Genomic DNA, 27,812 nt, shown 5'->3' on the forward strand with positions numbered 1-27,812 from the left:
GGGGGGGGGGGGTCACTTACTTTTCACACACGGAGCAGGGGGGGGGGGGTCACTTACTTTTCACACACGGGGCCGGGGGGGGGGGGGTCACTTACTTTTCACACACGGGGCCGGGGGGGGTCACTTACTTTTCACACACGGGGCCGGGGGTCACTTACTTTTCACACACGGGGCCGGGGGTCACTTTTCACACACGGGGCCGGGGGGGGGGGGGGTCCTTACCACTTACTTTTCACACACGGGGCCGGGGGGTCACTTACCTTTCACACACGGGGCCGGTGTCACTTTTCACACACGGGGCCCGGGGGGGGGGGGGGGGGGGGGGGGGTCACTTACTTTTCACACACGGGACCAGGGGCTGTCAGAGTCGGGGCTGTCAGAGTCGCATTATTCTGATGTTAGACTTTGTTAAATGATCATGTCCTAAAATGGACACCGTACATTTGCATAGCTGCCATCTTTGGAAGGTTAAGTTGGGGGTCATGGAAAGGTCGCCATCAATTCCTATGGGAATTTTTTTTTTTTTTTTAAATGCGATTTTTTTAAAAAAACTACAAATCGGATCGACTCCAAAAATACATAGCACACCTGTCCCCACCGAGGGCTTCGAAACGCCACCTGAACGGGGTTTCTGCACCGAGCGGTTCGGGCCGGGCCGCATTAATTGCGGAAAACGTGGAGAAGAATAAAATATAAGAAATCGGATTACAATATGTTGCTTGAACCTAGAGGGTTCAAGCACTATAAACTAGATGGGCATTTCCTGAAGGAAATACATGGTGCACGCGCGGGGGCCGCACTTGCTTGTGCACGCGCGGGGGCCGCACTTGCTTGTGCACGCGCGGGGGCCGCACTTGCTTGTGCACGCGCGGGGGCCGCACTTGCTTGTGCACGCGCGGGGGCCGCACTTGCTTGTGCACGCGCGGGGGCCGCACTTGCTTGTGCACGCGCGGGGGCCGCACTTGCTTGTGCACGCGCGGGGGCCGCACTTGCTTGTGCACGCGCGGGGGCCGCACTTGCTTGTGCACGCGCGGGGGCCGCACTTGCTTGTGCACGCGCGGGGGCCGCACTTGCTTGTGCACGCGCGGGGGCCGCACTTGCTTGTGCACGCGCGGGGGCCGCACTTGCTTGTGCACGCGCGGGGGCCGCACTTGCTTGTGCACGCGCGGGGGCCGCACTTGCTTGTGCACGCGCGGGGGCCGCACTTGCTTGTGCACGCGCGGGGGCCGCACTTGCTTGTGCACGCGCGGGGGCCGCACTTGCTTGTGCACGCGCGGGGGCCGCACTTGCTTGTGCACGCGCGGGGGCCGCACTTGCTTGTGCACGCGCGGGGGCCGCACTTGCTTGTGCACGCGCGGGGCCCGCACTTGCTTGTGCACGCGCGGGGCCGCACTTGCTTGTGCACGCGCGGGGCCGCACTTGCTTGTGCACGCGCGGGGCCGCACTTGCTTGTGCACGCGCGGGGCCGCACTTGCTTGTGCACGCGCGGGGCCGCACTTGCTTGTGCACGCGCGGGGCCGCACTTGCTTGTGCACGCGCGGGGCCGCACTTGCTTGTGCACGCGCGGGGCCGCACTTGCTTGTGCACGCGCGGGGCCGCACTTGCTTGTGCACGCGCGGGGCCGCACTTGCTTGTGCACGCGCGGGGCCGCACTTGCTTGTGCACGCGCGGGGCCGCACTTGCTTGTGCACGCGCGGGGCCGCACTTGCTTGTGCACGCGCGGGGCCGCACTTGCTTGTGCACGCGCGGGGCCGCACTTGCTTGTGCACGCGCGGGGCCGCACTTGCTTGTGCACGCGCGGGGCCGCACTTGCTTGTGCACGCGCGGGGCCGCACTTGCTTGTGCACGCGCGGGGCCGCACTTGCTTGTGCACGCGCGGGGCCGCACTTGCTTGTGCACGCGCGGGGCCGCACTTGCTTGTGCACGCGCGGGGCCGCACTTGCTTGTGCACGCGCGGGGCCGCACTTGCTTGTGCACGCGCGGGGCCGCACTTGCTTGTGCACGCGCGGGGCCGCACTTGCTTGTGCACGCGCGGGGCCGCACTTGCTTTTGCACGCGCGGGGCCGCACTTGCTTTTGCACGCGCGGGGCCGCACTTGCTTTTGCACGCGCGGGGCCGCACTTGCTTTTGCACGCGCGGGGCCGCACTTGCTTTTGCACGCGCGGGGGCGCACTTGCTTTTGCACGCGCGGGGCCGGGGGCGCACTTGCTTTTGCACGCGCGGGGCCGGGGGCGCACTTGCTTTTGCACGCGCGGGGCCGGGGGCGCACTTGCTTTTGCACGCGCGGGGCCGGGGGCGCACTTGCTTTTGCACGCGCGGGGCCGGGGGCGCACTTGCTTTTGCACGCGCGGGGCCGGGGGCGCACTTGCTTTTGCACGCGCGGGGCCGGGGGCGCACTTGCTTTTGCACGCGCGGGGCCGGGGGCGCACTTGCTTTTGCACGCGCGGGGCCGGGGGCGCACTTGCTTTTGCACGCGCGGGGCCGGGGGCGCACTTGCTTTTGCACGCGCGGGGCCGGGGGCGCACTTGCTTTTGCACGCGCGGGGCCGGGGGCGCACTTGCTTTTGCACGCGCGGGGCCGGGGGCGCACTTGCTTTTGCACGCGCGGGGCCGGGGGCGCACTTGCTTTTGCACGCGCAGGGCCGGGGGCGCACTTGCTTTTGCACGCGCGGGGCCGGGGGCGCACTTGCTTTTGCACGCGCGGGGCCGGGGGCGCACTTGCTTTTGCACGCGCGGGGCCGGGGGCGCACTTGCTTTTGCACGCGCGGGGCCGGGGGCGCACTTGCTTTTGCACGCGCGGGGCCGGGGGCGCACTTGCTTTTGCACGCGCGGGGCCGGGGGCGCACTTGCTTTTGCACGCGCGGGGCCGGGGGCGCACTTGCTTTTGCACGCGCGGGGCCGGGGGCGCACTTGCTTTTGCACGCGCGGGGCCGGGGGCGCACTTGCTTTTGCACGCGCGGGGCCGGGGGCGCACTTGCTTTTGCACGCGCGGGGCCGGGGGCGCACTTGCTTTTGCACGCGCGGGGCCGGGGGCGCACTTGCTTTTGCACGCGCGGGGCCGGGGGCGCACTTGCTTTTGCACGCGCGGGGCCGGGGGCGCACTTGCTTTTGCACGCGCGGGGCCGGGGGCGCACTTGCTTTTGCACGCGCGGGGCCGGGGGCACTTACTTATCACACACAGGACAGGGGGGCACTTACTTATCACACACAGGATGGGGGGCACTTCTCACACATGACGGGAGGAACTTGCTTATCACACAGGACGAGGGGCACTTATCACAAACAGGATGGGGGGCACTAACACAAAGGACAGGGGGCACTTACACACAGGATGGGGGAACTTGCTTATCACACACAAGACAGGGAGCACTTAACACATTGGACAGGGGGGGCACTTATCAGACAGGACGGGGGCACTTACTTACAGGGCTGTGGAGTCGGTAAGCCACAGTTGCCACTCCGACTCTTTTATAAATGGCCAATTCGTAACAATAAATTTACTGTTGTAAAATATTAACATCGTGCTTATTCAGTTTCTCACCATCATATAAGTAATCAGACCACTTAGAGCAAAAACTATATTTATTAAAATACAATTAGAATATAGCAAACAACTTTTATAAACTTTTCTAAAGTCTTGCAAGTAAATATGCAATAAACACTGTTATGCAGTTAATAAGAAGAAATCTATAAATTTGTCCTCAGAAAAAGTATTGCCTCTGTCAGATCCTCCTTCATGGATGCCCTCAAATCTGATCTAATTATTTTGAGAGCAGAGAACAACCTCTCTACACTAACTTGGGTTGGTGGCAAAGCAGTAACCACTCGGGCAACATCTCCAACATCTCCAATGTCTGGATACAGCAGAATCGCTTGTTGCACTGTTATTTTTGATGAACGGTCAAATTTCTCTATTTCTTTTAGTGCACATGAAAAATTCTGCTGGAATGTACTGGCTGTGTTCTTTGATAGGGATGACTCTTCTTTGCGGGAATGCTTTGCACGGTCCTTGTGATCCAAATATTTTTCGACATTAAATTCTTCATCAGTTGATGAGGGTGAAGATGTGGCAGGACGACCAAATTCTTCTTGTTCCTCCTGACTGTTCTGCAACCCTTTCATCCTTACTGCTATTTCAAAAGAGCTTATTTTCCTTTAGTTAGCTGTTGATCATCTAGAAGAAACCGATGCATTGGGTCTACATAAACAGCTGCCAAAAGAATGTTATTTTGTAATAGTAGCTCCTCGCTTCGTTTCATTGATGTAGCAATGCCACTTGCAATTAACCCTCCTCTTTGGGACAGGCGAAACATCAGGTTCTTCCACTCCTTTAAGAAAATACCTGGAGTTAAGTCCTCTGCTTGTCATTTTTTATATGCAAATTGCCTCTTCTGAGAAAAAGAGGACTTAAACTCTACAGCGCAACCTACTGGAAGTAGCGATCCTACAAGTCACAATCAACCCTTTAACGAGTCGTGCAATATGACTTAGGATAAAAGCCAAATCAGTATCTCAATTCGCAGACACGGTGTTTCGGGCTGTTGGCCCTCGTCAGTGCGAAGCATGAGAACTGATTTGGCTAGGTGAGAGGCTCTGGACATGGGGTCTAAGGGGTATCGTTTCTCCTTATGGAGAGTGACATACCATCTCTGGCTTGTCAAGGTAAGGAGGCTTATTTGCCGTACAATGCTCCTCTGGGAATTTAAATATGCAAATTGCCTCTTCTGCCAAATCAGTTCTCATGCTTCACACTGACGAGGGCCAACAGCCCGAAACACCGTGTCTGCGAATTGAGATACTGATTTGGCTTTTATCCTAAGTCATATTGCACGACTCGTTAAAGGGTTGATTGTGACTTGTAGGATCGCTACTTCCAATAGGTGGCGCTGTAGAGTTTAAGTCCTCTTTTTCTCAGAAGAGGCAATTTGCATATTTAAATTCCCAGAGGAGCATTGTACGGCAAATAAGCCTCCTTACCTTGACAAGCCAGAGATGGTATGTCACTCTCCATAAGGAGAAATGATACCCCTTAGACCCCATGTCCAGAGCCTCTCACCTAGCCAAATCAGTTCTCATGCTTCGCACTGACGAGGGCCAACAGCCCGAAACACCGTGTCTGCGAATTGAGATACTGATTTGGCTTTTATCCTAAGTCATATTGCACGACTCGTTAAAGGGTTGATTGTGACTTGTAGGATCGCTACTTCCAATAGGTGGCGCTGTAGAGTTTAAGTCCTCTTTTTCTCAGAAGAGGCAATTTGCATATTTAAATTCCCAGAGGAGCATTGTACGGCAAATAAGCCTCCTTACCTTGACAAGCCAGAGATGGTATGTCACTCTCCATAAGGAGAAATGATACCCCTTAGACCCCATGTCCAGAGCCTCTCACCTAGCCAAATCAGTTCTCATGCTTCGCACTGACGAGGGCCAACAGCCCGAAACACCGTGTCTGCGAATTGAGATACTGATTTGGCTTTTATCCTAAGTCATATTGCACGACTCGTTAAAGGGTTGATTGTGACTTGTAGGATCGCTACTTCCAATAGGTGGCGCTGTAGAGTTTAAGTCCTTTTTCTCAGAAGAGGCAATTTGCATATTTAAATTCCCAGAGGAGCATTGTACGGCAAATAAGCCTCCTTACCTTGACAAGCCAGAGATGGTATGTCACTCTCCATAAGGAGAAACGATACCCCTTAGACCCCCTGTAATTTTTTAGTCACTGTAAATGGGTGCCCTTGCAATTTTTCCAGCTCAGTCACCTGATTCCACTGACTTTCATTTAGCGTCAGTTGAGGGTTAGCCATGTCTACAAGAAAGGTTTTCAGTTCAACCAAGCGCTGAATCATTAAGTACTGCCCCATCATGTGGCTTGATCAATAATTGCCCCTTTTCCAGCACGTCTCTTCAAAATTGAGCCAACTTTAGGGGTTCTGGCAACAGTAGCCAATTTTCTCACCTTGACAATCAGTGCAGCAGCATGTCCTTCTTGCAGACTGTCTCTTATAGCCAGCTGTAGCATATGCACAACACAGCGCATGTGATGAATGAAAAAACGCATTGACAGTTTCAACAAGATCTAAACTATCATGTTGCTGTTCATCTGAAGCAACTTCAGTTTGCTCCTCAGTTACAATACTGTGTTCCTCTATTTCAAACATTTCTGTGTCTGTGGACCCAGAATGTTCTTCTAGCTGCTGGTCACCATCATTACTCTCATTCATTAGCTTAATAGTACGTATCATATTTGAAGCATTGCCAGTTACGACAGAAAGAATTTGCTCTTTTTTAAGTTCATAGTCTTGCAGAACCTTTTCCACCAAGACCTGGAGAAACTCACTGGTGTGATGAGCTTTGGTGTCTTTTACTGCCAATGTCTTGGTAACTATTTCATTTTTGTCACAAACAAATCGGACATTGATTGCAAAATAGTTCACTCTGTGACGTGTGCAGGCATCCATTTTAAGAAACAGAAAGCGTCCCTTGAGAGTTTTTTTTTGCTTCGATTATTAATTTTCTAATACTCTCTCTCTCCAGAGAAACACCGAGCTTGCGGGCCATTTCCCCATTCAGACACATAAAAGCTGGTCGTGAAAATAATGAAATAGGCACACTATCCTTTACAACAAGCTCTATGATCTGTTTTTTAAATGTATCTACTGTCATTGTCACAGTAACTTTGTCACTGACAAAATATCTTGCAACTGATGGCTGCAAAGTTCTCTGCTCCTTTGTTTGGCTGGAAGAGCTGGGCACTGGTTCATTGGTTTGGATGCAGTCTCTCTCATCCACTGCCTTCAGTACTTCTGGATGAAAGCGCTGTAAATGTCTCTTTAGATTAGAAGCTCTGGTAGGAGCATTTTTATCTTTGCCTGAATATGCACTGATCTTGGCTTCACAGCATTTGTTTTCGTCTGGATCATTTGTCATACACTGACAGACAATGTTTTCTATCTTGAGTGATGGTGAAATGTTCAAATACAGCTGATTTAATGTGATGCTTCTTTGACATTCTCAGGTTTTTAATTCTGCATTCACAATCCAAATGACAATTGTTTTTCCTAAAAACAATTGTACAAAATTATTGCCAGGTCGTACAACTGATATAGTGGTCAGTAATACTGTTATTCCTCATGTACTCACAGTTAACCGATGCAAAATTTGTTGAAAGGATAATACTTCTTACAGTCTTCCTCTTCTGAGTAGCAGCTGCGAGATGCTTGGAAGACGCACACCTAGTAAACATCTAGTCTAGAGGAGGAGCTTTACTACTAAGAATTTGCAACACATTTTCACTTTCAGTTTCATACATTGTAAGTAGGGGGGTTGGGGCAGCATAAGGTTAACCAAGTATAAGATTAGATAAGGGCAGTGGAGAACAGTGCTGTTGCTCATAGTTTGATAGAACATATATATTTGAGTAACATTTATAAAATTCATATGAAAGATCAATTATGAAATATTAATACATTTTTTTTTTTAAAAGCTGGAGTCGGAGTCGGTACATTTCTACCGACTCCGACCAAAACTAACTCCGACTCCACCACTCCGAAGCCCTGCTTACTTATCACACAGGACGGGGGGCACTTATCACACATAGGACATGGGGCAATTCTCACACACAGGACTGGGGGCACTTATCACACACAGGACAGGGGCACTTGCTCATCACACAGGACGGGGGGCACTTGCTCATCACACACAGGACGGGGGGGCACTTGCTCATCACACACAGGACGGGGGGGCACTTGCTCATCACACACAGGACGGGGGGGCACTTGCTCATCACACACAGGACGGGGGGGCACTTACTGATGACACAGGATGGGGAGGCACTTGCTCAACACAGGACGGGGGGCGCTTATCACACACAGGACGGGGGGCGCTTATCACACACAGGACGGGGGGCACTTCCACACACAGGACGGAGGGGCACTTATCACACACAGGACGGGGGGCACTTATCACACACAGGACGGGGGGCACTTATCACACACAGGACGGGGGGCACTTCTCACAGGACAGGGGGCGCTTATCACACACAGGACGGAGGGGCACTTACACACAGGATGGGGGGCACTTACACAGGACGGGGGGGCACTTATCACACACAGGACGTGGGGAACTTACTGGTCACACAGGACAGGGGGGCACTTACTGATGACACAGGATGGGGAGGCACTTGCTCAACACAGGACGGGGGGCACTTATCACACACAGGACGGGGGGCGCTTATCACACACAGGACGGAGGGGCACTTACACACAGGATGGGGGGGCACTTATCACACACAGGACGGGGGGGGGGGGGGCTGTGATGAGGGAGCAGCCGCCATCTTGGATACGGGCATACTAACAGATTGGCATGACTCCATTTTGTCTCCTGGTCACAGGTCTGCACAGATTAGCACTCCTGGCCCCACCTTTTCTCATGAATAAAGTTCCTTTTAGCATGGTAATGGAATTAAGCTCAGCGTAGCAGGCAGAAGGTACTTCAAAGCTCAATGAGGAAGCCACACCAGCAGGGGACAAAGAGGTGCCTGGGAGCTCAATAAAAACACGCATGTCAAGTGGCCACAGGATACACGTATATTGTGGACTTCCAGTCGAACCGTCTCCAACATGGAATCATGAATTATGGATGCATCGTCCGAGGTACAGGCTCATAAATATCCCCCTCGCCCTAAAGAAATTGCGCATCTGACAGTGCAACTCCCGGGTCCGTGGAAGTTCTGGAACCTGAGATCTGGAGATCAGCCTCCCACAGCGACCGAATGGGTCCGGGTTTGGTCCCTGTGCGACCGGCAGAACAAACCTCGTGCGCTGGTACCGCCCGTGTGCTGATCTGATCATCCTGAGAGAAGTTATCCCATTTATTAGATATAGGATACAGATCTTGCAGGGAAGCTGAGGGGTGGCGATTCTTAGCCAGCCCAGGTACAGGGAGGAGGGACACAGCAGGGTTAAGAGCTGGGACCCTTGGAGAGTGGGTCAGAACAGAGGAAGATGACTAACTAAGGAACTAAGGGAGAGGGTATGCTAGCCAGAGGGGAGCAAGCACACGCTTTCTGGGGGCTGCCCGGCAACTGTCTTGGACCTGCGGAACGCTGACCCCCCCCCCAGGCTTCCACAAGCGACCTTCAACCTGGTAAATTGACCTTCATCTTTATACCTCTAAGCCTTGTCTTTTGATTGTTGTATTTTACTCTGACTGTAACCCTTGACACATTTTTACTGTATATTTCTTGTATTACCTAGTGCGTCCTTAAAGGGAAGGTGCCGCAATTTTGTTTTTGTATTAAAAATGATTGTTTATATAAACAGTTATTTTTAATGCAAAATTATTTTTTTAACTTTAATATCTTTTTTATTATTAATTATTTTTGCAGCCACTGGGCACCGCCATTTTGCTTTGCAGTAGTGTAAGTGTAGCTGCACGACACTTACACTCTGCAAATACGGCAGCCCTGGGCATAGGAGGCTGCGGTCGGTGTCCGACCGCATACCTATCATTGTGCTGCTCCCTGCTCTGATGTGGCCACACCCCCCCCCTGGGCTGTCTCCTCATCACAGCAGAGGCAGGAGGTCGGCGCCATCTTTCTTCAGCCCAGTGTGTGAGCTCCACTCACTATGACTTGAGAGCTGCGCTGTTATAGGAGGGACAGCTCCATCTGTCTCCCTTTCACACTGTCAGCAGGCGGCCCTTCCCTGTCCTCTGCTATGCTGCCTGGTGTGTGGCTGTGATCTCTAGAATCGCTAGAGAGGGTGAGGTGCTGCGGTCTCATGTCCTCAGGAGCTGCAGAGAGGTAACAGAGGGGGAGGGGGAGAATCTCTCTGCTGTTCCGACCCTGCCTCTCACTGCAGCTCCTCACAGGACATCAGAGCGTGTATCCATCACTATACTGTGCTCAGCCGTGTATCTAATTCTCTCCTGTGTGATATTGTCTGCTGAGCAGTGTATCTAATCCTATCCTGTGTGATACTATGCTGAGCCATGCATCTAACCCTATCCTGTGTGATACTGTGCTGAGCCGTGTATCTAATCCTATCCTGTGTGATACTGTCTGCTGAGCCGTGTATCTAATCCTATCATGCGTGATACTATGCTGAGCCGTGTATCTAATCCTATCCTGTGTAATACTGTCTGCTGAGCCGTGTATCTAATCCTATCATGCGTGATACTATGCTGAGCCGTGTATCTAATCCTATCCTGTGTGATACTGCGCTGAGCCATGTATCTAATCCTATACTGTGTGATACTGTATGCTGACCTGTGTATCTAATTCTATACTGTGCTGACCTGTGTATCTAATCCTGTGGAATACTGATTGCTGAGCCGTGTATCTAATCCGCTCCTGTGTGATACTGTCTGCTGAGCCGTGTATCTAATCCTCTCCTGTGTGATACTGTGCTGAGCCGTGTATCTAATCCTCTCCTGTGTGATCCTGTCTGCTGAGACGTGTATCTAATAATCCTCTCCTGTGTGATACTGTCTGCGGAGCAGTGTATCTAATCCTCTGTGTGCTACTGTCTGCTGAGCCGTGTATCTAATCCTATACTGTGTGATACTGTCTGCTGAGCCATGTATCTAATCCTATCCTGTGTGATACTATGCTGAGCCGTGTATCTTTTCCTATCCTGTGTGATACTGTCTGCTGAGCCGTGTATCTAATCCTTTGTGTGATACTGTGCTGAGCCGTGTATCTAATCCTATCCTGTGTGATACTGTCTGCTGAGCCGTGTATCTAATAATCCTCTCCTGTGTGATACTGTCTGCTGAGCAGTGTATCTAATCCTCTCCTGTGTGCTACTGTCTGCTGAGCCGTGTATCTAATCCTATACTGTGATACTGTCTGCTGAGCCGTGTATCTAATCCTTTGTGTGATACTGTGCTGAGCCGTGTATCTTATCCTATCCTGTGTGATATTGTCTGCTGAGCCATGTATCTAATCCTTTGTGTGATACTGTATGCTGACCTGTGTATCTAATTCTATACTGTGCTGACCTGTGTATCTAATCCTGTGGAATACTGACTGCTGAGCCGTGTATCTAATCCGCTCCTGTGTGATACTGTCTGCTGAGACGTGTATCTAATAATCCTCTCCTGTGTGATACTGACTGCTGAGGCTACTTTCACACTTCTGTCGGTACGGGGCCGTCGCAAACCGTCGGCCCGACGGACGTTGTGCTAAATTTAGCACAACGTGGGCAGCAGATGCAGTCTTACAACGCATCCGCTGCCCATTGTGATGAGCGGGGAGGAGGGTGCGGAGTGTCGGCTGCACATGCGGTCGGAAAAAGCGGAACCGACGGACAAAAAAAGTTACATTGAAAGTATTTTTTTGTGTGCGTCGCGGCCGCCAAAACACGACGGATGCGACGTGTGGCCATACGTCGCAATGCGTCGCTAATGTAAGTCTATGGGGAAAAAACGCATCCTGCGGGCAACTTTGCAAGATGCGTTTTTCTCCAAAACGACGCATTGTGACGTATCCCTAAAGACGGAAGTGTGAAAGTAGCCTGAGCCGTGTATCTAATCTGCTCCTGTGTGATACTGTCTGCTGAGACGGGTATCTAATAATCCTCTACTGTGTGATACTGACTGCTGAGCCATATATCTAATCCTATCCTGTGTGATACGGTCTGAGCCATGTATCTAATCCTATCCTGTGTGATACTGTCTGCTGAGCCGTGTATCTAATCCTCTCCTATGCACTCCTCTCCCCCCTGCATATCTTTCCCCATTGCACATACAACTCAATGCGTGCGATAACAGGAGCTGCAGGGGTCATGCTATATTATGGCATTATGTGAGATCTATATGACGGTATTATGTGATCTGTATGGTGGTGGTATGCTTGATCAGTATTGTGAGAATTATATGGTGGTATTGTGTGTGATCTACATGGAGGTATTATGTGTGATCTATATGGCGGTATGTGAGAACACTGGCGGTATTATGTGTGATCTATATGGTGATATTATGTGAGAACTGTATGACAGTATTGTGTGATCTATTTGATAGTATTGTGTGTGATCTATATGGTGGTATTATGTGTGATCTATATGGCGGTATTATGTAAGAACACTATGCAGTATTATCTTCAGAAAGCGGACCCATGGCAATACGTCGCAATGCGTCGGTAATGTTAGTCTATGGGGAAAAAAACGCATCCTGCAGACAACTTTGCAGGATTTTTTTTTTCTCCTGAACGACGCATTGCAACGTATTGCAAACAACGCTAGTGTGAAAGTAGCCTAAGGCTGCAGTCACACTAGCAGTATTTGGTCAGTATTTTACCTCAGTATTTGTAAGCCAAAACCAGGAGTGGGTGATAAATACAGAAGTGGTGCATATGTTTCTATTATACTTTTCCTCTAGTTGTTCCACTCCTGGTTTTGGTTTACAAATACTGATGTAAAATACTGACCAAATACTGATAGTGTGACGGCAGCCTTACTCTGCAGTCACCAACAAAATGGCCGCTCACTGGACTCCTGAATATCATCCTCTCTTATCCCTTAGCAAACACCCAGAAGGGGAGGAGAGGAGTGACATCACATGTCAGCAGACTCCGCCCATAATTATTGCAGTGCTGTAATGTGAGCTGTTTCTACACTGGGTCTTTCTGAAATTTCAGCAGCTGCTCCCCCTAGTGTTTAACCCCTTCCCGACCTTTGACGCCACGTAGGCGTCATGAAAGTCGGTGCCAATCCGACCCATGACGCCTATGTGGCGTCATGGAATGATCGCGTCCCTGCAGATCGGGTGAAAGGGTTAACTCCTATTTTACCCGATCTGCAGGGAGAGGGGGAGTTGTACTTCAGCCCAGGGGGGGTGGCTTTGCCCCCACGTGGCTACGATCGCTCTGATTGGCTGTTGAAAGTGCAACAGCCAATCAGAGCAATTTGCAATATTTCACCTATGAAAATGGTGAAATATTGCAATCCAGCCATGGCCGATGCTGCAATAGCATCTGCCATGGCTGGAAATCATGTTCCCCCCCCCCACCGCCCCCGATCTCCTCCCCAGTTCTCCGTTCTGTCCGGTACCCCCCTCCGTCCCCCTGTCCGCTCCCCCGTGCTCCTGTCCGCTCCCCCGTGCTCCTGTCCGCTCCCCCGGTCCTCCGATCCACCCCCCCACCACCCCCTCATACTTACCGAGCCTCCCGAAGTCGGTCCGTCTTCTCCCTGGGCGCCGCCATCTTCCAAAATGGCGGGCGCATGCGCAGTGCGCCCGCCGAATCTGCCGGTCGGCAAAGTACATTTTGATCGCTGTGGTAGGTTCTATCACAGCGATCAAAATAAAAAAATAATAAATAAACCCCCCCCCCCTTTATCACCCCCATAGGTAGGGACAATAATAAAATAAAGAAAATATTTTTTTTTCTTTTTCCACTAGGGTTAGGGTTAGAACTAGGGGTAGGGTTAGGGGTAGGGTTACGGGTAGGGTTAGGGCATGTGCACACAGAGCGGATCGGCCGCGGATCCGCAGCGGATCGGGCGCGGATTGGCCGCTGCGAATTCGAAGCAGTTTTCCATCAGGTTTACAGTACCATGTACACCTAAGGAAAACCAAATCCGCTGTGCCCATGGTGCGGAAAATTCCGTGCAGAAACGCTGCGTTGTATTTTCCGCAGCATGTCAATTCTTTGTGCGGATTCCGCAGCGTTTTACACCTGTTCCTCAATAGGAATCCGCAGGTGAAATCCGCACAAAAAAAACACTGGAAATCTGCTGTAAATCCGCAGGTAAAACGCAGTGCCTTTTACCTGCAGATTTTTCAAAAATCGTGCGGAAAAATCTCACACGAATCCGCAACGTGGGCACATAGCCTTAGGGTTAGGGTTGGAATTAGAGTTAGGGTTGGAATTAAGGCTAGGGTTTGAAATAGGGTTAAGATTAGGCTTGTGGTTAGGGTTACAGATAGGGTTAGGGGTGTGTTGGGGTTACAGTTGTGGTTAGGGTTGGGATTAGGGTTACGGTTGGGATTAGGGTTGGCATTAGGGTTACGGGTGTGTTGCGGTTAGGGTTGTGGTTAGGGGTGTGTTGGGGTTAGGGTTGTGATTAGGGTTATGGCTACAGTTGGGATTAGGATTAGGGGTGTGTTGGGGTTAGTGTTGAAGTTAGAATTGAGGGGTTTCCACTGTTTAGGCACATCAGGGGTCTCCAAACGCAACATGGCGCCACCATTGATTCCAGCCAATCTTGCGTTCAAAAAGTCAAATGGTGCTCCCGCCCTTCCAAGCCCCGATGTGCGCCCAAACAGTGGTTTACCCCCACATTTGGGGTACCAGCGTACTCAGGACAAACTGGGCAACAACTGTTGGGGTCCAATTTCTCCTGTTACCCTTGCAAAAATAAAAAAATTACTTGCTAAAACATAATTTTTGAGGAAAGAACAATTATTTTTTATTTTCACGGCTCTGCGTTATAAACTTCTGTGAAGCACTTGGGGGTTGAAAGTGCTCACCACACATCTAGATAAGTTCCTTCGGGGGTCTAGTTTCCAAAATGGGGTCACTTGTGGGGTGTTTCTACTGTTTAGGCACATCAGGGGCTCTGCAAATGCAATGTGACGCCCGCAGACCATTCCATCAAAGTCTGCATTTCAAATGTCACTACTTCCCTTCCGAGCCCTGACGTGTGCCCAAACAGTGGTTTACCCCCACATATGGGGTATCAGCGTACTCACAACAAACTGGGCAACAAATATTGGGGTCCAAATTCTCCTGTTACCCTTTTGAAAATAAAAAATTGCTTGCTAAAACATCTTTTTTGAGGAAAGAAAAATGATTTTTTATTTTCACGGCTCTGCGTTGTAAACTTCTGTGAAGCACTTGGGGGTTCAAAGTGCTCACCACACATCTAGATAAGTTCCCTTGGGGGTCTAGTTTCCAAAATGGAGTCACTTGTGGGGAGTTCCTACTGTTTAGGCACATCAGGGGCTCTGCAAACGCAACCTGATGCCCGCAGAGCATTCCATCAAAGTCTGCATTTCAAAACGTCACTACTTCCCTTCCAAACCCCGACGTGTGCCAAAACAGTGGTTTACCCCCACATATGGGGTATCAGCGTACTCAGTAGAAACTGGACAACAACTTTTGGGGTCCAATTTCTCCTGTTACTCTTGCAAAAATAAAAAAATTCTGGGCTAAAAAAATATTTTTGAGAAAAGAAAAATTATTTTTTATTTTCATGGCTCTGCGTTATAAACTTCTGTGAAGCACTTGGGGGTTCAAAGTGCTCACCACACAACTAGATTAGTTCCTTGAGAGGTCTAGTTTCCAAAATGGGGTCACTTGTGCGGGAGCTCCAATGTTTAGGCACACAGGGGCTCTCCAAACGCGACATGGTGTCCGCTAATGATTGGAGCTAATTTTCCATTCAAAAAAGCCAAATGGCGTGCCTTCCCTTCCGAGCCCTGCCGTGCGCCCAAACAGTGGTTTACTCCCACATATGGGGTATCATCGTACTCAGGACAAACTGGACAACAACTTTTGGGGTCCAATTTCTCCTGTTACCCTTGGGAAAATAAAAAATTCTGGGCTAAAAATCATTTTTGAGGAAAGAAAAATTTTTTTATTTTCACGGCTCTGCGTTATAAACTTCTGTGAAGGACCTGGGGGTTATAAGTGCTCACTATGCATCTAGATAAGTTCCTTGGGGGGTCTAGTTTCCAAAATGGGGTCACTTGTAGGGGAGCTCCAATGTTTAGGCACACAGGGGCTCTCCAAATGCGACATGGTGTCCGCTAACGATTGGAGCTAATTTTCCATTCAAAAAGTCAAATGGCACGCCTCCCTTTCCGAGCCTTGCCGTGCACCCAAACAGTGGTTTACCCCCACATATGAGGTATCGGCATACTCAGGAGAAATTGCCCAACAAATTTTAGGATCCATTTTATCCTGTTGCCCATGTGAAAATGAAAGAATTGAGGCTAAAAGAAACTTTGTGTGAAAAAAAAGTACTTTTTCATTTTTGCGGATCAATTTGTGAAGCACCTGGGGGTTTAAAGTGCTCACTATGCTTCTAGATAAGTTCCTTGGGGGGTCTAGTTTCCAAAATGGGGTCACTTGTGGAGGAGCTCCAATGTTTAGGCACACAGGGGCTTTCCAAACGCGACATGGTGTCCGCTAACGATGGAGATAATTTTTCATTCAAAAAGTCAAATGGCGCTCCTTCCCTTCCGAGCCCTGCCGTGCGCCCAAACAGTGGTTTACCCCCACATATGAGGTATCAGCGTACTCAGGACAAATTGGACAACAACGTCCGTGGTACAGTTTCTCCTTTTACCCTTGGGAAAATAAAAAAAATTGTTGCTAAAAGATCATTTTTGTGACTAAAAAGTTAAATGTTCATTTTTTCCTTCCATGTTGCTTCTGCTGCTGTGAAACACCTGAAGGGTTAATAAACTTCTTGAATGTGGTTTTGAGCACCTTGAGGGGTGCAGTTTTTAGAATGGTGTCACTTTTGGGTATTTTCAGCCATATAGAACCCTCAAACTGACTTCAAATGTGAGGTGGTCCCTAAAAAAACATGGTTTTGTAAATTTTGTTGTAAAAATGAGAAATCACTGGTCAAATTTTAACCCTTATAACTTCCTAGCAAAAAAAAAAATTGTTTCCAAAATTGTGCTGATGTAAAGTAGACATGTGGGAAATGTTATTTATTAACTATTTTGTGTCACATAACTCTCTGGTTTAACAGAGTAAAAATTCAAAATGTGAAAATTGCTAAATTTTCAAAATTTTTGCCAAATTTCCGTTTTTTTCACAAATAAACTCAGAAATTATCGACCTAAATTTACCACTAACATGAAGCCCAATATGTCACGAAAAAACAATCTCAGAATCGCTAGGATCCATTGAAGCGTTCCTGAGTTATTACCTCATAAAGGGACACTGGTCAGAATTGCAAAAAACAGCAAGGTCATTAAGGCCAAAATAGGCTGGGTCATGAAGGGGTTAAAAGTGGAAATTCCAAAACTTTTCAAATTATTTTTCATATTTTTCTAAATTATAAACAAATGATAATATTTTTTAAGAAAATGTAAACATTAATTCTTTAAATTTTTACAATTGCTGTAAAAAAATGTTTTTTGATGGGACCTTCCCTTTAACCCCTTTCTGACATCTGACGTACTATCCCGTCGAGGTGGGGTGGGCCCGTATGACCACCGACGGGATAGTACGTCATATGCGATCGGCCGCGCTCACGGGGGGAGCGCGGCGTCAGCTGACTATCGCAGCTGACATCCGTCACTATGTGCCAGGAGCGGTCAAGGACCGCCACCGGCACATTAACCCCCGGCACACTGCGATCAAACATGATCGCAGTGTACCGGCGGTACAGGGAAGCATCGCGCAGGGAGAGGGCTCCCTGCGTGCTTCCCTGAGACGATCGGTACAAGGCGATGTACTCACCTTGTACCGAGCGTCTCCTCCCTACAGTCCCCGGATCCAAAATGGCCGCGGGGCTGCATCCGGGTCCTGCAGGGAGTACTTCCGGGTCCACAGCAGGCGCTGGTAAGCCTGCAGCGCTGTCAGTCAGATCGCTGATCTGAAAGAGTGCTGTGCAAACTGTCAGATCAGTGATCTGTGATGTACCCCCGGGACAAAGTAAAAAAAAAAATTCCACGTGTAAAAAAAAAAAAAAAAAAAATCCTAAATAAAGAAGAAAAAAAATATTATTCCCATAAATACATTTCTTTATCTAAAAAAAACAAAAAAACAATAAAAGTACTCATTTAGTATCGCCGCATCCGTAATGATTCAACCTATAAAACTGTCCCACTAGTTAACCCCTTCAGTGAACACCGTAAGAAAAAAAAATAAATAAAACGAGCCAAAAAACAACGCTTTATTATCATGCTGCCGAACAAAAAGTGGAATAACACGCGATCAAAAAGACGGATTTATATACCATGGTACCACTGAAAACGTCATCTTGTCCTGCAAAAAACGAGCCGCCATACAGCATCATAAGCAAAAAAATAAAAAAGTTATAGTCCTCAGAATAAAGCAATGCCAAAATAATTATTTTTTCTTTAAAATAGCTTTTATCGTATAAATGCGCCAAAACATAAAAAAATGATATAAATTAGATATCGCTGTAATCGTACTGAACCCGAAGAATAAAACTGCTTTATCAATTTTACCAAACGTGGAACGGTATAAACGCCTCCTCCAAAAGAAATTCATGAATAGCTGGTTTTTGGTAATTCTGCCTCACAAAAATTTTAAGAATAAAAACGTCAACTCGTCCCGTAAAAAACAAGACCTCACATGACTGTGGACCAAAATATGGAAAAATTATAGGTCTCAAAATGTGGAGACGCAAAAACTTTTTTGCTATAAAAAGCGTCTTTTAGTGTGTGACAGCTGCCAATCATAAAAATCCGCTATAAAAAAACGCTATAAAAGTAAATCAAACCCCCCTTCATCACCCCCTTAGTTAGGGAAAAATAATAAAATTAAAAAAATGTATTTATTTCCATTTTCCCATTAGGGCTAGGGCTGGAGCTAAAGTTAGGGTTAGGGTTGGGGCTAAAGTTAGGGTTAGGGTTGGGGCTAAAGTTAGGGTTAGGGTTGGGGCTAAAGTTAGGCTTGGGGCTAAAGTTAGGGTTAGGATTACATTTACGGTTGGGATTAGGGTTGGGATTAGAGTTAGGGGTGTGTCAGGGTTAGGGGTGTGGTTAGGGTTACCGTTGGGATTAGGGTTAGGGGTGTGTTTGGGTTAGGGTTTCAGGTAGAATTGGGGGGTTTCCACTGTCCAGGCACATCAGGGGCTCTCCAAACGCGACATGGCGTCCGATCTCAATTCCAGCCAATTCTGCGTTGAAAAAGTAAAACAGTGCTCCTTCCCTTCCGAGCTCTCCCGTGCGCCCAAACAGGGGTTTACCCCAACATATGGGGTATCAGCGTACTCGGGACAAATTGGACAACAACTTTTGGGGTCCAAGTTCTCTTATCCTTGGGAAAATAAAAATTTGGGGGGCTAAAAATAATTTTTTTGGGAAAAAAAGATTTTTTATTTTCACGGCTCTGCGTTGTAAACTGTAGTGAAACACTTGGGGGTTCAAAGTTCTCACAACACTTCTAGAAAAGTTCCTTGGGAGGTCTAGTTTCCAATATGGGGTCACTTGTGGGGGGTTTTGTTTAGGCACATCAGGGGCTCTCCAAACGCGACATGGTGTCCCATCTCAATTCCAGTCAATTTTGCATTGAAAAGTCAAACGGCGCTCCTTCCCTTCCGAGCTCTGCCATGCGCCCAAACAGTGGTTTACCCCGACATATCGGGTATCAGCGTACTCAGGACAAATTGCACAACAACTTTTAGGGTCCAATTTCTTCTCTTACCATTGGGAAAATAAAAAATTGGGGGCGAAAAGATCATTTTTGTGAAAAAATATGATTTTTTATTTTTACGGCTCTGCATTATAAACTTCTGTGAAGCACTTGTTGGGTCAAAGTGCTCACCACACATCTAGATAAGTTCCTTAAGGGGTCTACTTTCCAAAATGGTGTCACTTGTGGGGAGTTTCAATGTTTAGGCACATCAGGGGCTCTCCAAACGCAACACGGCGTCCCATCTTAATTCCAGTCAATTTTGCCTTGAAAAGTAAAATGGCGCTCCTTCCCTTCCGAGCTCTGCTATGCGCCCAAACAGTGGTTTACCCCCACATATGGGGTATCAGCGTACTCAGGACAAATTGTACAAGTTTTGGGGTCCATTTTCTCCTGTTACCCTTGGTAACATAAAACAAATTGGATCAGAAATAAATTTTGTGTGTAAAAAAACCCTTATAACTCCCTAACAAAAAAAAATTTTGGTTCCAAAATTGTGCTGATGTAAAGTAGACATGTGGGAAATGTTACTTTTTAAGTATTTTGCGTGACATCTCTCTGTGATTTAAGGGCATAAAAATTCAAAGTTGGAAAATTGCGAAATTTTCAAAATTTTCGCCAAATTTCCGTTTTTTTCACAAATAAACGCAAGTTATATCGAATAAATTTTACCATTAACATGAAGTACAATATCTCATGAGAAAACAATGTCAGAATCGCCAAGATCCGTTGAAGCGTTCCAGAGTTATAACCTCAAAGGGACAGTGGTCAGAATTGTAAAAATTGGCCTGGTCATTAACGTGCAAACCACTCTTGGGGGTAAAAGGGTTAAGGCAATTAAATCATAAATTAATTTTGGGCTGATCCTTTTACTCTGATTGCGAATCTTCGAATACCCAGCGTGGGTAACAGGGCAGTCTCACCGGCGGTCATTTGCTCTAGGTGCAGTTCCCGTACTGACCTGAGAGACCAAGTGGGCGCCGGAAAGCTGTGCCTGTGTAGTTACGTCACGGATTGGTGACGTGGGAGGAACTGGGCTTCCTTCACATTGGTGGCAGCGTGTGGGATCAGAGTAATAGTGTGCGTGGGACCCCTACTCCCGGACACTAAAGACTACCAGCGGTAACTTTCACTGCTGGGGTCTTGAGGTCAGCCCAGCACTAGACGGTCACAGTGTAGATATAAAAAGTTGGATGCAAGGTCAGGGTTACAGCTGTGTCAGTAACCAGATGTTCCAAAGATGGCGGATGGCACCAGGAGTGCGGTGAGGGCGCAGGCCAGTGCTATGGTCTATGAGGAGGTGGTGGTGGACGGTACCGTTCAAGGCAAGGGGGAGCTCAGCCCGGACTCCCCAAGGAGCCAGCCACCCGTGCTTAGTCCGGCAAGGGCTATCCACCACCTACCCGCCCTAGCCTGTCCACATCAGAGGTCCTTGTTGCTGCCGCAGTGGCACGTCTCGAGGCGGGTAATGAAGATGCCTATATGAGACTCATGGCAGCTGCAAAGAAAGCAGCAGAGGCCGAGCATGCAGAACGCCGTGAAACGGCGGAGCGAGAGCGTGCATAACGCCGTGAAGCAGCGGAGCATGTAGCGGCAGAGAGAGCAGCGGAGCGCCAGCACCGACTGGAGATGACTCAACACGGGCTCCCGCTTGACGCCCCAGCACCACCAGAGTCCAGGGCTTCCAAAGTCCGGGCCGAGGACTTCCCTCTGCTTGAGAAGGATGGAGACCTGGATTCCTTCTTGCTGGCCTTTGAAAGGACCTGCCTTCAACACCATCTGGCCCCGGATCAGTGGGCAAGATACCTGACCCCCCTTTTGAGGGGTAAGTCCCTTGAAGTTTTGGGGGACTTACCTGCAGGGGCGGAACAGGACTACAGCAGCATCAAGCGGGCCCTGATCCAGCACTACAACCTCACCCCGGAGTCCTACCGCAAGAAGTTCCGGAGCCTGCAGCGGGGCCCAAACGACACCTGGACCGACCACATGCAGGCGTTGCTGAGAGCTGCAGAGCACTGGACCTCGGGTCTAGCGCTCACCACCCATCAGGAGGTCCAGGAACTGTTCGTCACGGAGCAGTTCTTGTGGAACTGCCCAGATGACCCCTCCAGCAGTTCCTCCGTGACTGGAAACCGAAGGGGGCTTCTGCTACAGCTGCCTTGGCAGACGAGTATGCCAAAAACAGGGCGCCTGTGCCGAAGAACCCTGTCAGCAGCACCTGGAGAGGGGGTAAGCCCAATCTGCCCGTTTCCCAAGCCCCAGAGAGCAAGGGGTGTACCCCCCTGCCGCCCTCTCCAGGCCAGGCGCAGAACCTAGACGTTGCCATCACTGCAACCAGCTGGGACACTTCAAGGCTGTATGTCCCCAGCGTCTTAAGGCCCCATCCATGTCCCCGAGACCATCCACTGTTTTATGTGTGGGAGGGGGTGGTGGGAGGTCCCTGGACAATTACCAACCCGTCACTATCAGCCGCTCAGCGGTCATGGGACTGCGGGACACAGGCTCTGAACGAACCCTGGTACGTCCTGAGATGGTGTCGCCTCAAGACTTGGTGCCGGGGAACACCCTTTCCGTCTCTGGAATTGGAGGCGTGGAGTCGGCGCTGCCTGTCGCCAAGGTGTTTTTGGACTGGGGCGCCGGGAGGGGAATGCGAGAGGTGGGAGTAACGTCAAATATTCCTGCCAATGTATTACTTGGGACCGATTTGGGGAGGCTAGTGTCTCAGTATGTGGCCACTGAACCCCCAAGTTCGGCTCCCCAAGAATGTCATGACTGTGAATGTTGATGTGTTGAATGTGCCTCCAACAGTGGAGGAGGGAGTGAAACCTGAGGGTAATCCATGCACTGACACCACACACACAGGGCTTAAAGGGAGGACAGGTGAGGACACTGTAGGGGAGAGCTCAGAGGTGGAGGGAAGGGCTGCTATGGGCAGTGTAGGGCCCCTAAGTGAATCCAGCCTGCTGAGTCTAGGGCCCCTGCAGGAAGAGGAACCGGCCATGGGGGGAGGGGGCGTCCCGGGAGAGGAGCCACCAGGTAAGACCCCAGGGTGGGAGTTCCCCACACCCGGGATGTCAGCAGTGCAAGGAAGTCTGCCTGACCCAGCGACTTGGTCAGGAGCCGGGGAGAAGCAGGCGCTACCCGTGGGCACAGCGGTCGTGGCCGCTGTCACCAGGAGTGGGAGCGCCAGAGCCCAAGGAGCCTCGCAGAGGCCTGACGGCTTCCCCATCTCAGACCAAGTGGCTGCCGAGTCAGACAGCATCCAGTAGACAGATCCCGGGGAGCTGACAGCGGATGTGGCAGTGTCGTCCATTCTCGCCACATCGAGTCATGGATTTCAGGCAGCATTGGAAGCTGACGCTAGCCTGAAAGCTCACAAGGAGCAGGCGGCACAGCCTCCCGGGGAGTCAGACCGCGAGCGGGTGGTCTGGGACCAGGGACGGCTGTTCTGGGTAACGGTCCAGCAGGGTTCACCGGAGGCGTGGCCCAGGGGCCGACAGTTAGTGGTACCCTATCCGTTCAGGGCAGAATTGTTGCGGATAGCACACGAGATTCCCATGGTCCAACACCTAGGGATCGCAAAAACCAGGGCCAGGCTAGCGCAGCATTTCTACTGGCCTGGAATGAGGACCGAGGTAATTGTCCATCATTGAAGAGCCTTTCTCGAGGCTGGCTGTTGATCTCATTGGACCTCTGTCCACTCCCAGCCGCTCCGGAAAATGCTTCATATTAACGGTAGTGGACTATGCCACTCGGTACCCGGAGGCGGTAGCTTTGTCATCCATTTGGGCTGACAAAGTGGCCACTGCCTTACTGGAGATCTTCTCCAGAGTGGGGTTTCCCCAGGAAATGCTCACCGACCGAGGGACCCAGTTCATGTCACAGCTGATGGAGTCTCTCTGTAAGCAGATACAGGTGCAACATCTGGTAGCCAGCCCATATCACCCACAGACCAATGGCCTGTGTGAGCGGTTCAATGGCACCTTAAAGCAGATGCTTAAGATATTGGTCGACTCCCATGGGAGAGACTGGGAGCGGTATCTCCCACACCTTTTATTTGCCTACCGGGAGGTTCCACAGGCCTCAACGGGGTTCTCCCCCTTTTAGCTCCTGTATGGGTGACGTGTACGGGGGCCCCTTGCCCTGGTGAAGGAAGCGTGGGAAGGAGATTTGGCGACCCCTGGAGTGTCGGCCATTGAGTATGTTGTGCGCTTCCGGGACAGAATGAGGGCCTTGACGCGGCTTGTGCATGACAATATGGCCCAGGCCCAAGCTGACCAGAAGCGGTGGTACGACCAGAATGCTTGTGAGAGGACCTACCAGGTGGGTCAAAAGGTATGGGTACTGGTCCCCGTCCCACAAAACAAGCTTCAGGCAGCCTGGGAGGGTCCATACCTCGTGCACCAGCAGCTCAACGCCGTCACCTATCTGGACACCCTGGACCACGCCCGTGGAAGGAGGAAGGCCTTCCACCTGAACATGATGAAGGCACATGAGCGGGAAGCTTGTGGCCACCTAGTGTGCAACCTCCCTGAGGAACCCTCCTGGATCTGCTCACCCAAGCCAAGGCAGGTGGATCCATCGAGAATGTGGGGGCTGGCCACCAGCTCTCAGAGTACCAACGTTCCCAGCTGGGGGTCAGCCTACACCCCTTTCGGGAGCTGTTCAGCAGCCTTCCCGGTAGGAATGAGGCAGCCGTCCATGATGTGGACACCGGCAATCACCCCCCGATCCGGCGTTCAGCATATCGGGTCTCTCTCGAGGTGCAGCAGCACATGCACCAAGAGATAGACGAGATGCTGAAGCTGGGGGTGATCCAAGCATCCAACAGCGCATGGGCTTCGCCTGTAGTCCTCATCCCTAAAAAGGACCGAACTACACGGTTCTGCATGGAATAACGGGGGCTCAACGCTGTGACGGTCACCGATGCGTACCCGATGACCTGCTCGATCAGCTGGCCGGGGCCAAGTACCTGACCATCATGGATCTGAGGCAGGGGATATTGGCAGATTCCCCTGACCCCTAAAGCACGGGAACGCTCTGCCTTTATCACCCCATTTGGACTGTACGAGTCCACGGTGATGCCCTTCGGCATGAAGAATGTCCCTGCCACTTTTCAGCGGATGGTCAACACGCTGCTTAAGGGACTGGAAGGGTATGCGACCGCGTACCTGGATGACATTGCCATCTTCAGTCCCACCTGGGAGGATCACCTACAGCACCTGGCGCAGGTGTTAGGGGGGATCTAGAGAGCAGGGTTTACCATTAAGCCGGAAAAGTGCCAGCTTGGTATGAGTGAGGTCCACTACCTGGGACACCGGGTAGGTGGGGGAGCTCTGAAGCCAGAGCCCGGGAAGGTGGATGCCATCACCTCCTGGCCCTCCCCCAGAACCAAGAAGCAGGTGATGTCCTTCTTGGGGACTGCCGGGTACTATAGGTTTGTTCCACACTATAGCACCCTGGCCAAGCCCGACGGACCTCACCAAGAAGAAGCTGACTGGACAGTCGCCTGCGAGACAGCCTTCCAGGTGCTCAAAACCGCCCTTTCTAGCTCTCCCGTACTACAGGCAGCCGACTTCACGCGGCCGTTCGTAGTACAAACGGACGCCAGCGACTTTGGCCTCGGTGCTGTGCTCAGCTAGGTCGATACTACGAGACATGAACACCCCGTTTTGTACCTGAGCCGGAAGCTCCTGCCGAGGGAAGTGGCCTATTCCACGGTGGAGAAGGAATGTCTGGCAATTGAATGGGCCCTGCAGCATCTGCAGCCATACTTGTACGGACGCCAATTCACCATGGAAACAGACCACAACCCCCTCAGCTGGTTACACTAGGTCTCTGGGACGAATGGGAGGTTGCAACGCTGGAGCCTCGCTCTCCAGCAGTATCACTTCACCATTCGCCACCGAAGAGGCAGCGAACATGGTAATGCTGATGGTTTGTCCGGGCAAGGAGAAGGTGCGGAAGGGCGCATGGGGGAACACAGGAATGTGATGCCCCCTAGCGCCCTCTAAAGCAGGGAGGTGTGATGAGGGAGCAGCCGCCATCTTGGATACGAGGCATACTAACAAAGATTGGCGTGACTGCATTTTGTCTCCTATCAATTCACCTGGTCACACATCTGCAGGGATGAGCGCTCCTGGACCCCACCCTTTTCCCCTAGCTGAATAAAGTTCCTTTTAGTATGGTAATGAACTGAGCGCAGTGTAGCAGGCAGATGGCACTTCAGAGCTTGAGTGAGGAAGCCACACCAGCCTCGGGCATGGAAGGGCCTTGGGGCTCAATTAAAGCATGCATGTCAGGTGGCTCCAGGAGCCTAAGTCTATTATCTGCCCAGCCGGACCGTCTCCGCCATGAAATTATGAATTATAGACGCGTCGTCCGAGGTACAGGCTCATAAAAAATATCCTCATGGCCCTAAAGAAACTGCACATCTGACAATGCAACTCCCGGGTCCATGGGAGTTCTGGAACCTGAGATATCGAGATAAGCCTCCCACAGCGATCGAATGGGTTCAGGTTTGATCCCTATAAGACTGGCAGAACAAACCTCATTGCGCTGGTACCGCCCGTGTATTGATCCGATCACCCTGAGCAGTTATCCCATTTACTAGATATTGGAATAAATCTTGCAGGGAAGCTGAGGGGTGGAGATAGCTAGCTTACCCAGTTACAGGGGGAGGGACACGGAAGGTTTAAGAGCTGAGGACACTTGGAGAGTGACACACACTGAACAGAGGAAGATGACTAACTAAGGAACTAAGGGAGAGGGTATGCCAGCCAGAGGGGAGCAAGCACATGCTTTCTGGGGGCTGCCCGGCAACCAAGTCTTGGACCTGAGGAACGCTGAGCCCCCCGGCTTCCACAAGCGACCTTCAACCTGTTTAATTGACCTCCAGCTTTATACCTCTAAGCCTTGTCTTATTATTGTTATATTTTACTCTGACTGTAACCCTTGATATATTTTTACTGTATATTTTTTTAATTACCTAGTGCGCCCTTAAGGCAATTAAATCATAAATTAATTTTGGGCTGATCCTTTTACTCTGATTGCGAATCGTAGAATAACCAGCTTGGGTAACAGGGTAGTCTCACCGGCGGTCACTTGCTTCCACTTGCTTGCGGTCACTTGTTCCCTTATTGACTTGAGAGACAAAGGGGTCACCGGAGAGCTGTGCCTGTGTAGTTACGTCACGGATTGGTGACGTGGGAGGAGCCGGGTTTCCTTCACAGAGCCACCTTGACAGAATGCAGCATTAGTGCTGCACAAGGTGGCTCTTTTAGATAAAAACGTCGGGGAGGGTGACAGGTTCTTTTTAACTGTGTAAGGCCTCGTTCACATGTTCAGTATATGGTCGGTATTTTACCACAGTATGTGTGAGCCAAAACAAGGAGATGGTGATAAATACAGAAGTGGTGACGTGTTTCTATTATACTTTTCCTCTGATTGCCCCACTCCTGGTTTTGCCTTACACATACTAAGGTAAAAATACTGACCAAATACGGAGCGTGCAAACGTCTCCTGTCAATTAGACAGCATTGATAAATATGCTCCAATGTTCACATGTTCAAACACTGTCAGGATTTAGATGCAGATTTTGCTCCTTAATCCTGTGCAGAAAGTCAGGGATTAGCCCTATTGTGTTAAAATAGGACTAATTTGCTTGTGTATTCCCTGGTACAACCATAGAAAAATATTAGTCAATGCCTGTTCTGCCACCTATTCTTTCAACTATCCACATAGACAAGGTGAACATGACATAACAGGAACAGAAAAATAATAGAGACACATTTAAAAAGTAACAAAAACAAAATGCATACTTGCTGTTGGCCTTGTTGATTTTGTGGATTATTCTGTTGGGATGCAGAGCTGTTCGCTGCTGCGGCAGCTGCCGCCTGCTGCTGGAAGATATTAGCTGGATACACTCCCCAAGGAGTCACTCCATAATACTGGTGAGGAACCACAGCAGGGCCTGTAGAATAAGATGCAAACAACTTGGCAATTTTAAATGCAGTCTTATTTTCAATATGAAACACAAAGCATGGAATACCTGGTAATATAAAAACTTTACCATTCCATGCAACTTAATCTTCATAGATAATGAATATGTAAATAGATTTGCAGACAACATGCATTCATAGGGCACTCACCAAGTGTTGCAGCTGCTGCCAATCCTGCTGCATAAGGATCGGTTCCAGGGGGGGCTGCACTGATAATGTAAGGATTGGGTACAAATGCAGCGGGAGCTAAACCTGCTGAAAACATACCTGTCAGTGAAAGCAAACTTCAGTACTTGTAACCACGCAGTAGAGAACCCAACAATATCAGGTAATTCCATTGTAAAAAAGTGATGGTTGACACTAGTCTGCAAAGAGCAGCATCAAGAACGTGTTTTTCGGACTACAGGTCCTTCTCAAAAAATTAGCATATAGTGTTAAATTTCATTATTTACCATAATGTAATGATTA

At 50.0% G+C, this 27,812-nt stretch overlaps 1 protein-coding gene across 21 annotated transcripts in view; it reads right to left on the reverse strand.

The window, feature by feature from the left end:
• The window catches only part of PUM1 (pumilio RNA binding family member 1), a 401,680-nt gene that overhangs the window by 216,359 nt on the left and 157,509 nt on the right, over nucleotides 1–27,812 (reverse strand). For 10 of the 21 annotated variants that reach the window (XM_077295564.1, XM_077295579.1, XM_077295567.1 and 7 more), the window contains 2 exons: nucleotides 27,495–27,611; nucleotides 27,165–27,316 (listed from right to left, as the gene is read on the reverse strand). In XM_077295564.1, coding sequence (XP_077151679.1) covers nucleotides 27,165–27,316; nucleotides 27,495–27,611 — 269 coding nt within the window. The remainder of the gene's footprint in view (nucleotides 1–27,164; nucleotides 27,317–27,494; nucleotides 27,612–27,812) is intronic. The other 11 variants (XM_077295569.1, XM_077295566.1, XM_077295575.1 and 8 more) reach the window with 2 other exon arrangements.

Source organism: Ranitomeya variabilis, chromosome 3 (genome assembly GCF_051348905.1).
Source record: "Ranitomeya variabilis isolate aRanVar5 chromosome 3, aRanVar5.hap1, whole genome shotgun sequence".
In the NCBI taxonomy this organism is placed as follows: domain Eukaryota; kingdom Metazoa; phylum Chordata; class Amphibia; order Anura; family Dendrobatidae; genus Ranitomeya; species Ranitomeya variabilis.